The sequence below is a fragment of the Tupaia chinensis genome, unplaced genomic scaffold, assembly GCF_000334495.1.
Source record: "Tupaia chinensis unplaced genomic scaffold, TupChi_1.0 Scaffold000239_1, whole genome shotgun sequence".
NCBI lineage: Eukaryota > Metazoa > Chordata > Mammalia > Scandentia > Tupaiidae > Tupaia > Tupaia belangeri.
In genome coordinates, this window is record NW_006159717.1 from 179,762 (window position 1) to 192,448 (window position 12,687).

At 52.5% G+C, this 12,687-nt stretch overlaps 1 protein-coding gene across 1 annotated transcript in view; it reads left to right on the forward strand.

Moving 5' to 3' along the window:
* Positions 1-12,687, forward strand: part of COL8A2 (collagen type VIII alpha 2 chain) — a 29,073-nt gene that overhangs the window by 13,291 nt on the left and 3,095 nt on the right. The window contains exons 2-3 of the mRNA XM_014587882.2: positions 10,300-10,499; positions 11,032-12,655. Of these exons, the coding sequence (XP_014443368.1) occupies positions 10,316-10,499; positions 11,032-12,655 (1,808 nt within the window). The 5' untranslated portion in view covers positions 10,300-10,315. The remainder of the gene's footprint in view (positions 1-10,299; positions 10,500-11,031; positions 12,656-12,687) is intronic.

Below are 12,687 nucleotides of genomic sequence, written 5' to 3' on the forward strand. Positions count from 1 at the left end.
GCCCCCCTCAGTCCCCCCACACTCGGAGTTCTGCTATCCCCCACCCCTGCGTGGCCATCCGTCACGACGTCACAGCAGTGAGGTGCTAAGGTCTTAAGAGTGTCTTTTATTTTTATTATTATTTATTTAATTTCACCAGAGAAAGACACAGAGAGAGAGATGGAGAGAAAGAAAGTGAGAAGTCAGGTCCGAGACTTGAGCCACAGTCAGCCATGTAGGAGTCCAGAGTCTTTAGCCCTGACACCACCTGCCGGCCCGCGCTAAGGTCTTTATTCACGGCAGGGCGTGGGCATGTCCCTCAGGGTCTGGCCACACCTGATGTGCCTCCTGGTTCTCCAGCTGGTTGGGTCCTGGACAGCGCGTGTGCCTGCATGTCCCAGGCTGACCACGGCGGCAGTCTAACCAAGGCCTTGCAGGGTGGGCAGAGCCGGCCCAAAGCTCAAGTTCTTTTTTAAAGGAGTTTTGCCATAGGGTGCGTGTTCTGGCTGGAGAGAGACAGGAAGAGTGAGAAATCGCCCCCCAGGGAGGATGGCCACACCACAATCCATTCTCCTCTCTGGACACCCCTACATGCTCGCGCAGTATGATTTCAAGCCTCTGGGTTTGAGACTCGAACCATGGAGTACGCCATGTGGAAGCCAGCACCTTAACCTCCAGGCCACCTGCTGGCTCAGTGCTTAGGTTTTGGTTTCGTTTTGTTTTAAAGAGAGATTTTTGTTATATGGCACGTGTGCTCACCAGAGAGACAGTGAGTGAGAGATCATCCCCCAGAGGCGAGGGCCATGCAGCAATCCCTTCTTCATTCTCTTTGGGCTCTCTCTCACACACACACACACACACACACGAGCGCGTGTGCCCGGTGTGAGTTTTAAGCCACTGGGTCCGGGACCCGAACCCTGGTCGACATGGGAGTCCAGCGATGTAACCATTATGACACCTGCTTGTCCGCAGAGCTCTGATTTTACTCGGCTCCAGCCCTGGTTCCCCCATAGGACCAGCGTGGCCTCACTTCCCCAGCCCCAGTCGTCTCCTCTATAGAGGGCGGAACTGCAGGGCACCCGTGTCCCAGGGACGTTGAATCAAAGTCTGCTTGAGCATCAGGTGTCTGGGGGCCCCTGGTCTCCGAGCTGTACTCCTCATTCAGACTCTCCCCATCTCAGGACACCTGCTCTGGGGCCCCAACATCAGATCCCACCTTGGCAGGGGTGGAAGGTACCAGGGTAGGCAGATTCAGGGAGCTACAGAGGGTGGGCTGGGGTGCTTCCTGGAGGACCTCCATTTTCAAGGAGAATTGAAGCAGGGCAGCTCACTGGGGGCCCTGCTTGACTCCTGGGTAGACCGGGGGTTCCTCCGTTGGTGCCCCCTGCCCTCGCTCCTTGGCATCCTTGTCCTGAGCACCTCCCAGTTGCACCTCCACCATCCCCAAACTCCAACGTGGGAAGAGGGTGTCAGGCTCCCAGAGCCCGGCTGTGCTGAGCCCTCCTGTGGTGGTGCCCCCCCCACTTTTCTGCAGGCTCCTTCTACCTGCTCCACCCCCTTGCCCACCCACCAAGGAGCACTCAGGGCAGAGCACCCCCGGGACTCCAGCTCAGGCTGCCTGTGCAGGAGGGACTGCCCTGCTCAGGAAAGGTGGGCCAGTGTGGTGGGTAGGAGCTAGGCCCGACGCGGGCAGCCTGGGTTAGGCTCAGGGGTGCCATTACCTCCTTGCCTGGCTTCCTCGCCTCTGAAGCAGAGAAAAACACCTCGCAGGCTCGTTAGAGGGCTAAGTGTAAAACACTGGAATGACGCCTGGCAAGACAATCCGCGGGTGTCTCCCGAGGGCGGGGCCTGCAGAGTGCGGCCCCAGGGAGTCCTGGGACCCCCTCGGGGCAGGTGCCTCATGCTCAGGGCAGGTCCTGGAGAGCCTCAGCCCCCCACCCCAGACTTCTGAGCCATGTGTCCTGGGCAAGCTTTTTGCAGTCTGAGCTCCCATGTCTACGTCTGCAAGGAAGCCATCACTGCCTGAGCTTCGTGTTTTTTGTTTTGAAAGAGATTTTTGCTATAGGGCGCGTGCACTTGCTGGAGAGACGGAGACACAGTAAGCAAGAAATCACCCCTCAGGGGGATGGCCATGCCTTCTCCCCTTCTCTTCCATTCTCCCCTTGAGATTTTGGACATGCACGTACACACGCCTGGCGTGAGTTTTAAGCCTCTGGGTCTAGGACAACTGCGCTGACTCCATGGGAGTCCACTCCACCCCTTTTCAACATAGTGCTGCAAGTCCTCTCCAGGGCCTTCCGACAGGAGAGCCAAAGCGGCATGCAGTAGGACGCAGCAGCTGGACCGTCCCGCTCTGCAGGTGATGCGCACAGAAAATCCAAAGGCACCCACGAAAAACTAGAAGTGATCGATGAATTCAGTAAAGTAGCAGGATACAAAACCAGCATACAGAAGTCTATAGCTTTTTGGGGACCAGCAGATGGCATAATGGTATGTTGCTGGACTCCCATATGGTTGCCTGCGGTTTGAGTCCTGGACCTGGCAATTTAGGGTGTGTGTGCATGCCCAAGATCCCAGGAGGAGAATGGAGGAGAAGGGATTGTGGCATGGCCATCCCCCATGAGGAGCGATTTCTTGCTTTCTGTCTCTCAGTCTCTCTCTGTCTTTCCTGTGAGTGCACATGTCCGATAGCAAAAATCTTTCTCAAAAAAAAAAAAAAGTCTATAGCATTTTTATACAGTAACAATGTACAGACCGGGATGGGATTGAAGAAGGCAATCCCATTTACAATAGCCATAAGACGAATACGATGCCTATGACTAACCCTAACCAGCAAGGTGAGACTTCTGCAAGGACAACTCTGAACAACTGACAAAAGAAATTTATAATCAAATTGTCAGTTCTTCCAAATTAATTTACATACTCAATGTGGTTCCAATTCAATTGCCTGAGACATTCTTCACAGAAACAGAAGACAATAAATTTGACTAGAATTATAAGAGACCCTATATCATCAAGCCAATACTATGCAGAAAGAATAAAGCAGAGACGGTGTGGTTAAGGGCGCTGCACTCTCACATGACCGACCATGGTTCAAGTCCCGGACCTGGCAGCTTCCTTTCTCACTTTTCCTCCTTCTCTCTCTCACTCTGTCCCTCTCTAGTCAAATTAAAATAAGTAAAGTTAAATAATAAAGTAATAATAATAAAAATAAAGTAGAAACACAGGACCAGCAGATGGCATAATAGTTACGTCGCTGGACTCCCACGTGGTTGACTGCAGTTCAAGTCCCAAACCTGGTGACTTAAAATGCATGCTGGGCGCGTGTGCGTGCGTGCCCAAAATCCCAAGAGCAGAATGGAGGAGAAGGGATTGCGGCGTGGCCATCCCTCCTGGGGAGTGATTTCTCGCTTTCTGTCTCTCTGTCTCTCTCTTTCTGGTGAGCGCATGCGCCCTATAGCAAAAACCTCTCAAAAAGAAAAGTTAAAAACAAAAACAAAAACAAAAAACACCACCCTGGGCACATGTACATGCGCGTCCAAAGGAGAGTGGAGGAAAAGGGTTTGGAATTGTGACACGGTCATCTCCCCGGAGGGCGATTCCTCACTTTCCCTCTCTGTCTCTCTCTACACAACCCCTATAGGAAAACAATAGAAAACAAAAACTAAAAAGAAAGAAAAGAAAGGCCATGAACGTTGCTGGCATATAGAGCCCCAACCCAGCCCCCACCATAAGGTTACAGAATGGCTATGTGGTAGACCTGGGACTTGAACTGGGGACCTGGCTTGGCAGTTCCATGGGTCTTTGCACAAAGCTCCTTTGACCTTGAGCCTGGGGAGACGTGGAACTGCAGCCTCAGCCCCAGCAGAGGGAGGCTGTGCCCGACCCCACCCCGCCCACTGCCAGGCGCAGGTGCAGAGCCCCAGAGGAGGATAGTGGGAAGGGCCTTGGGCTTGAGGCGGGCGCCCTGAGCTCTGCACCATGTCTTCTCCTCACAGCAGCCCTGAGAAGCAGTCAGCAACCTGCTCTAGCCTTCTTCTTCTTCTTTTTTTAAAAAGAATTATTTCATTTTGGGACCAGCAGATGGTGTAACGGTTACATTGCTGGACTCCCACGTAGTTGATCACAGTTCGAGCTCCGGATCTGGCGACTTGAAACACGTTGGGCGTGTGTTTCCAAAATCCTGAGAGGAGAATGGAGAAGTGATTGTGGCATGGCCATCCCTCCGGGCAACGGTCTCTCACTTTCTAGCTCTCTGTCTCTCTGGCAAGAGCATATGCCCCATAGTAAAAATCTCTCTCTCAAAAAAAAAAAAGAGAATTATTTATTTATTATTTTTAAAAAGAATTACTTATTTTTATTTCTTCTTATTCTTCTTTTTTAATTTGCTATAGGGCACATGCACTAACCAGAGACAGGGAGAGAGGGAGAGTGAGAGAGCATGATGCCGGGTCTGGGACTCAAACCATGGTCAGTGATATAGGAGTCCAGCACCCCAACCCCACACCACCTGCTGACCCTAAAGCTCTTATTTTATAAAGCAGGTTGGTTGGGCCAGCAGGTGGCAAGGCAGTTGGGGCACTAGACTCCCACGTGGCCGACCATGGTTCAAGTCCCAGACCTGGCAGTTTGCTTCCTCACTTCCTTTCTCTCTTCATTTCTCTCCGGTGACTGCACATGCCCTATAGCAAATTAAACAATAATAAGGGGACCAGCAGATGGTGTAATAGTTAGGTCTCTGGACCCCCATGTAGTCGACTGTGGTTCGAGTTCCAGACCTGGTGGCTTAAAACTCATGCTGGGTGCATGTACATGCATGCCCAAAATCCTGAAAGGAGAGTGGAGAAGAAGGGACTGCGGTGTGGCCATCCCCCACTGGGGGGTGATTTCTCTCTTTCTCTTTGGCAAGTGCACACGCCCTATAGCAAAAATATCACTTAAGAAATAAGAAGAGGGGGCTGGCAGGTGGCAAGGTGGTTAAAGACACTGGACTTCCACATGGCTGGCCATGGTTCGAGTCCTGGACCTTGCGGCTGGCTTTCTACTTTCCCTTTCTCTCTGTCTCTCTCTGGTCAAATTAAAAAATAAAAGTGATAATAACAAATGGAATTAAATAATGTTTAAAAATAAATAAGAAATAAAATTATATAAATAATTCTAGAAATTAAAAAAAAAAAAAAGCTCTGGCCAGCAGGTGAAGACAGCTGAGCGCCTGGGTCCCACCAGGTGTGTGTGTGCATGCCCAAACTCTAGAGAGGAGAATGAAGGAGATGGGATCGTGCTATTGGGGGGGTGATTTCTCACGTTCCCTCTCTTTTTCTCTGTCTCTCTCTCTGGTAAGTACACATGCCCTATAACAAAAAAAAAAGTTTAAATAAAACAATAGCCTTATTTAAATAGATTTTTTTTTAGAGAGAGAGAGACTTCTTTTTGCTATAGGGCACATGCGCTCACCAGAGAGAGACAAGAGACTGACAGAAAGTGAGAAGTCACCGCCCCCCCCCCCCCCACCCCGCAAGGTGTGATGGCCACAGTCTCCACTCGGGATTTTGGGCACACACTCACATTTGCCCAGCATGTTTTAAGTCTCCAGGTCCAGGACTCGAACCATGGTCGACAACATGGGAGTCTGGCAGCATGATCATTACGCCATCTGCTGGTCCTGATACACTTTTTTTAAAGAGAGATTTTTGCTATAGGGTCCATGCACTTGCTGGAAAGACAGAGAGACAGAAAGGGAGAAATCACCCCCCAAGGGAGAGGTTCACACCGCAACCCCCTTTCCTCCATTCTCCTCGGCATTTGGGGCATGTGCACACACACATGTGCCCAACGTGTTTCAAGCTGCCGGATCTGGGACTCGAACCGTGGTCAGCCTTGTGGGAGTCCAGTGACAACCATTATGCCAGCTGTTGGTCCTGAAATAGATATAGTTTAACTATCATACAATTGGCCATTTAGTTGTCCAGTTCAATTTTTTTCCTTTAGAGAATTATTTAATTTTATTTATTATTTTTTAAGTTGCTATAGGGCACATGCACTTACCAGAGAGAAACAAAGAAAAAAAGATGGAAAGCGAGAAAGCAAGTCTTCAGGTCTGGGACTTGAACTGCTGCCAGCCATGTGGGAGTCCAGTGCCTTAACTGACAAGCCACCTGCTGGCCCCAGTTTTGTTTGTTTTTAAATTTGCTCTCGGGCACATCTGCTCACTGGCGAGAAAGAGAGAAGAGAAAGCGTCTCCAAGGGGGATGACTACACCGCAGTCCCTTCTCATTCTCCTCTCTGGATTTTAGGCACACCCAGGCTTTTAAGCTGCTGGCTCTGGGACTCGACCCTGCAGTTGGCCATGTGGCACTCAGCTGCCTAAACTACCGTGCCATCTGCGGCTCACCACGATCACTTCTAGAGCGCGTCCCTCACCCCTGTACCACTGTTCCCACTCCCCTCCTCCAGCCCTAAATGGAACCCCGGGGCTGTTCATCAGTATGCCTCTTTCTTTTCTCTGCTTTTCTTTTCTTTGTTTCTTTTTCTTTTCTTTCTTTCTTTCTTTTTTTAAAGATATTTGCTATAGGACACGTGTGCTTGCTGGAGAGACGGAGAAAGACAGAGACTAAACGCAAGAAATGACCCCCCAGGGCGAATGGCCATGCCTTAATCCCTTCCCTTCTCCTCCACTCTTCTCTTGGGATTTTGGACACACAAGCACATGCGCCTGGTGTGAATGTTAAGCCTCGGGTTCAGGACTCCAACCATGGTCGAGCAAGTGGGAGTCCAGCAACATAACCATTACACCATCTGCGGGTCCCCAGCATAATGTTTCTAAGATCCACCCGCACCACAGTGGTCGTCATTCCTTCTCATTGCTGAGTAATACTCCACAGCACGGCTGCTCACACTGGAGTTACCATTTGTCTGCTGATGGGCGCTTGGACCTCTCGGCTACTTGAACAGTGCTGCTGTTTTTTTTTTTTTTATTTTTTTTTTTTTTGTTTTTATTTTTTAACATTAATATGCTATACATCATTACAGTATACAAAATGAAGTTTTCATCCAAAATACATTGTCTGTTGGCTCAATCAAGTACATCAACCATATGTGTTATCAACAAACAATTTTCCATTTCTTTTTTTTTTCCATCCAGAGTACACTGTATATTGTCTCAATCAAGCATATCAACAAACATGTTATTATTAGCAAGTGATCTTCCATTTCTTGTTTTCTGTATGTTTTGCTTTTTTCCCCCTATCCTTGGTTCCCTCTCTCTTACCCTCTGCCACCTCCTGTTCTCCTCCCACACTTTCTCTGTTATCTATGTTTGCTTTCTATACCATTTTCCCCCCACATTTTATTGAATCACCAAAGACCCTCATCAATCCAAATACCCTCCTAGCAAACACATGTGACACATTTCCATGAGCACAAGTCTAACTTTACGCATCCTATCAAGTAGCACCTAACTGGGGCTACATATCCTACTGCAGTCATTGAATAGATATATTTTGTTTTCCTGAAACTCTTTTTTGTAACTCAATTTACATTCCTTCTCTAGGCATCATCACAGCACACAAAATGCGATCTCCCATCCAGTACACACTGCATAGTGACTCAATCATGCACATTACAAAAAATATAAATTTCCACTTCTAGTTGCTAGAATTAATTCCACCCCTCTTTCTGACCCTCTGTCCCTTCCCACCCTCCTCTCACACCACCTCTAGTGTCCAAAATTGTCCTCCATTCCCTTCCCACCCACATTGCATTGATCACACAATTTCCTACATAACCTGACTACTTTCAAAGGTGAGTTCCCTCGTTACTACTAAGAAAACCAGTTTTAACTTAAATCAAAGAACCGCCAAGGAACTTTGCTTAAAGCCCGGAAACAGGTTAGGATTCTGTTCAAATGGTAGGTGCATGAACCTATCAGTCTCATATACTTTTATCTTCTGTTCTGGTTCAATTTTCCTGATTAAATTCTGGGATATAGTATTCAACTCCAGACTTGTCCCTATGATTAAGTTAGCTACTTTCTCAGTTTTTGGACTCTTATTTCCATGTATCTGCGTTTAGTTTTCCTGATACAGCACATCCTTGAGAACTTCTTGGAGGTCTGGTCTGGTGCTGGTAAATTCTTTCAGGTTTTGTTTATCTGAGAATGTTCTTGTCTTTTCTTCCCACCTGAAAGATAATCTTGCCGGATACAGTATTCTTGGCTGAAACTGCTTCTCTCTTAACACTTGGAATATATTTTCCCATTCTCTCCTCGCTTTTATTGTTTCTGATGAGAGATCTGCTGTTAGCCTGATGGGATGTCCTTTGTAGGTAACTTGATGTTTTTCTCTTGCTAATCTTAGTATCTTGTCTTTGTCTGCAGTTTTGGTCAACCTGGCTATAATGTGTCTTGGAGAAGATCTTCTAGGGTTGATTCTATTTGGGGTCCGTTGTATTTCCTGGGACTGGATCTTTGAATGCCTCTCTAGGTTTGGAAAGTTTTCTTGCAGGATTTCCTGGAATAGATTATCAATGCCCTTATGGGTTTCCTCACCTTCTGGAATGCCAATTATCCGGATATTTGGACGTTTGATGGTATCCAGTACTTCTCGCATATTATTCTCAAATTTTTGTGCCATTTTCTCAGCCTTCATGGTGGATTTTTCTAGGCCAGCCATTTTCTCCTCTACATCTGAGATTCTATTTTCTGAATGATCTAGTCTGCTTTTAATGCTTTCCAGGGAGATTTTGACTTCTTGTATTATAGACTTCATCTCTAGCAGTTCGGTTTGAGTCTTTTGTAAAGTGTGTAATTCCACTTTTAGATCTTGCAGGAATTTCCTCATCTCTTGGAACTCGTCAATCTCTTTCTCCTTTCTCTTTAGTAGTTCATTATCTCTCTTCTCTTCCATCTCTGTTAGCTTAGACATTATGAATGATCTGAATTCCTTATCAGACATTTCCATGATTTTCACCGAACTGCTTGTGGAACCTTATCCTGAAGGCCCGTGGCTTCTTCCAAGGGGACATATTTTTTCATGTTATAGATTTTATTAATAAATACATGAACAAAGCCACATGGCCAGCCAGGGTCTGGACGCCCAGGCTATCAACCTGAAACATGCCGGGTGTACCTGAGCACACCTGGGATCCCGACGAGCTGGAGGGCTGGAGAAAAGGGACGATGGAGTGACCCGACCCTGTCAAGAATGCTGTTCTCTCTCTTGTGAATAAAAAATAAGCTTAAAAAATAAAAACGGCACTGGGGCCAGGCCATGGTCTAGTAGCTAAGAGAGCGGAATGCTGTATGGGCAGCTGAGCAAATTCCAGCCCCTGTGGCTCGAAAAACACTGAGTATGTGTGTGGACCCAAAATCTCAAAAAGAGGGGCCATGGACCAGCAGGTGGCGCGGTGGTTAAGGTGCCGGGCACCCCCACATGGCCGATCACGGTTCAAGTCCTGGACTTGGTGGCTTGCTTGCTTTCTCTCTCTCTGGTCAAATTAAAATAAATGAATGAATAAATGAAATTAAATAAATAATTCCTAAAAAAAAAAAAAAAGAGGGGCCAGCCAATGGTGTGGTGGTAAAGGCACCTGGATCCTGTGTAGCCGATTTGGGAGTTTGAATCCTGGACCTGGCAGCTTATAAAAAACACTGGGCACGCATACATGTGTGCCTCAAATCCCGACGGAGGCATGGAGAGGGGAATGCAGCGTGGCCACTCCCCATGGGGTGCTTCTCCCTGGATGCTCTGCCCACACCGCGGACTTCACCTGCAGGCACTGGGGAGACCACAGTCACAGAACGCAGTCAGGCCCAAACCGAGTTCCAGCTCTGCTTCCTGGGGACCTGCGCTGTAGTTCTGTCACTTGGAAAGTGGGCTGCCAATAGGGCCTGTCACAGTGCTGAGGACTGGGTAAAGTCCAGGCCATGCCAGGCAGGAGCTGCTGGGTGTTTTCACCCGAAGGTTGCTTTTCTCTGTAAGTTTCTATTTTGTTCATGATGGCGTGTGCGCGCGCAAGAGGAGGCCCACGGCAGCCATCCCCTTTTGCGGCCTCCAGCTGCTCAGGGCCTCGGGCACGCACGCACAGGCCTGGCATGACCAGGGGTCTGCGCCGTGGTGGGCCTTGTGGCCTCCAGGGCCCTGGGGGATGGTGGTGGGGACGAGAGGCCTGGGCAGGACTGGGAGAGGTTAGGAGGAAGCTTGTGCAGACCCTGTGGCTTTGGGAAGTGCTTGCGAACACATCTCAGTTCTGATCGTTGGGAGTGGCTGGGCCTGGCGCCAAGCCTAGGGACTGGCTAGCTGACTCTCTCTGTTCCTCCTGCAGCGTGCCTACGGACGCCATGCGGGGGGCTTCGACGCCCCTGTCTTTGCTGCTGCTACTGCTGCTCCTGGGGTGTGGGCCGCGGGCGTCCTTTGGCGGCGGGGCCGGAGGGGCAGCAGGCTATGCCCCGGTGAAGTACGTACAGCCCATGCAAAAAGGACCCGTGGGACCACCCTTCCGTGAGGGCAAAGGCCAGTACTTGGGTGAGACCCCCCCCACACCCTACAGTGCCGCACTGGGGTTAGTAGGTCATTTCCTGACCCTACCTCCCTGCCTCCCCTACCTCCATCAGAGCCTCCCAGGCCTTGCTGTTCTTCCTGATGCTGGTCCGGGCCTTAGCCCCGAAGACCCGCACAGGTGCCTTTGGGTGGAGTGGGGTGGGGTGGGGAAGGTATATGGGGTGGGTGCTGAGGGGTGGGTCTGCTCCAGCTATCTCTAAGCTGGGCCGCTGGTGCCACCTGGTGGCCACTCTGCCCCAGGTCATCCCAGGCTCTTGAAAGGCTGGGTAGGCCGGGTGCTAGGAGCCTGGGTGTGATGCCCTGCGGCCCCCAAGATGGCAACAGGTGCCCCTCAACTCCCTCTCTCCTGAGAGCAGAGGGGCAGCCGGGTGGGGTCCTCAGGGGTAGACACAGAGCCCTTCTCCTCCCAGGGAGCTTATTCTCTGGGGCAGCAGGCAGAGGGGGTCTGTCCCCACTGTCCAGGCCCTGACTGCTTCTCTCCTTCTCTCCCTCTCAGAAATGCCTCTACCGCTGCTGCCGATGGACCTGAAAGGAGAGCCGGGCCCCCCTGGGAAGCCCGGGCCCCGAGGTCCCCCTGGTCCTCCGGGCTTCCCGGGAAAACCAGGCACTGGAAAGCCAGGGCTCCATGGGCAGCCGGGCCCTGCCGGGCCCCCCGGCTTCTCCCGGATGGGCAAGGCTGGTCCTCCAGGGCTCCCAGGCAAGGCCGGACCACCAGGGCAGCCAGGGCTTCGGGGGGAACCAGGGATACGAGGGGATCAGGGCCTCCGGGGGCCCCCAGGGCCCCCTGGCCTTCCTGGGCCCTCAGGCATTACTGTCCCTGGAAAGCCAGGTGCCCAGGGTGTGCCAGGGCCCCCAGGGTTCCGGGGTGAGCCAGGGCCCCAGGGGGAGCCTGGGCCCCCAGGTGATCGAGGCCTCAAGGGGGATAATGGGGTGGGTGAACCAGGGCTGCCCGGGGCCCCAGGCCAAGGGGGTGCTCCTGGCCCCCCTGGCCCTCCTGGCCCCGCTGGCTTGGGCAAACCAGGTTTGGATGGGCTTCCTGGTGCCCCTGGAGACAAGGGTGAGTCTGGGCCTCCAGGAGTTCCAGGACCCAGTGGGGAGCCAGGTGCTGTGGGCCCTAAAGGACCCCCTGGAGTAGATGGCGTGGGGGTGCCAGGGGCTGCAGGGGTGCCAGGGCCACAGGGCCCAGTGGGGGCCAAAGGGGAACCAGGGACCCGAGGCCCCCCTGGCTTGATGGGTCCAACTGGCTATGGGATGCCAGGCCTGCCAGGTCCCAAGGGGGACAGGGGCCCAGCTGGGGTCCCAGGGCTCTTAGGGGACAGGGGTGAGCCAGGTGAGGATGGGGAGCCCGGAGAGCAGGGCCCACAGGGCCTTGGGGGCCCCCCCGGACTTCCTGGGTCTGCAGGGCTTCCTGGCAGACGTGGACTCCCTGGGCCTAAGGGGGAGGCAGGGCCTGGAGGACCCCCAGGGGTGCCTGGCATTCGGGGTGACCAAGGTCCTAGTGGGCTGGCTGGGAAACCTGGGCTCCCAGGTGAGAGGGGACTTCCTGGGGCCCACGGACCCCCTGGACCAACTGGGCCCAAGGGTGAGCCAGGTTTCACAGGCCGCCCTGGAGGACCGGGCGTGGCAGGAGCCCTAGGGCAGAAAGGTGACTTGGGACTCCCTGGGCAGCCTGGTCTGAGGGGCCCCTCAGGAATCCCAGGGCTCCAGGGCCCAGCTGGCCCTATCGGGCCCCAGGGTCTCCCAGGCCTGAAGGGTGAACCAGGCCTGCCAGGGCCCCCTGGGGAGGGGAAAGTGGGGGAGCCCGGCACAGCTGGACCCACGGGACCTCCTGGGGTCCCTGGCTCCCCGGGACTCACAGGCCCTCCGGGGCCTCCTGGGCCTCCGGGACCTCCTGGCGCCCCGGGAGCCTTCGATGAGACTGGCATTGCGGGTTTGCACCTGCCCAATGGTGGCGTGGAGGGCGCTGTGCTGGGCAAGGGGGGCAAGCCACAGTTCGGGCTGGGCGAGCTGTCGGCCCACGCCACGCCCGCCTTCACTGCCGTGCTCACCTCGCCCTTCCCTGCCTCGGGCATGCCCGTGAAGTTCGACCGGACTCTCTACAACGGCCACAGCGGCTACAAACCCCCCCCCCGCATCTTTCCCCGCCCCCCGG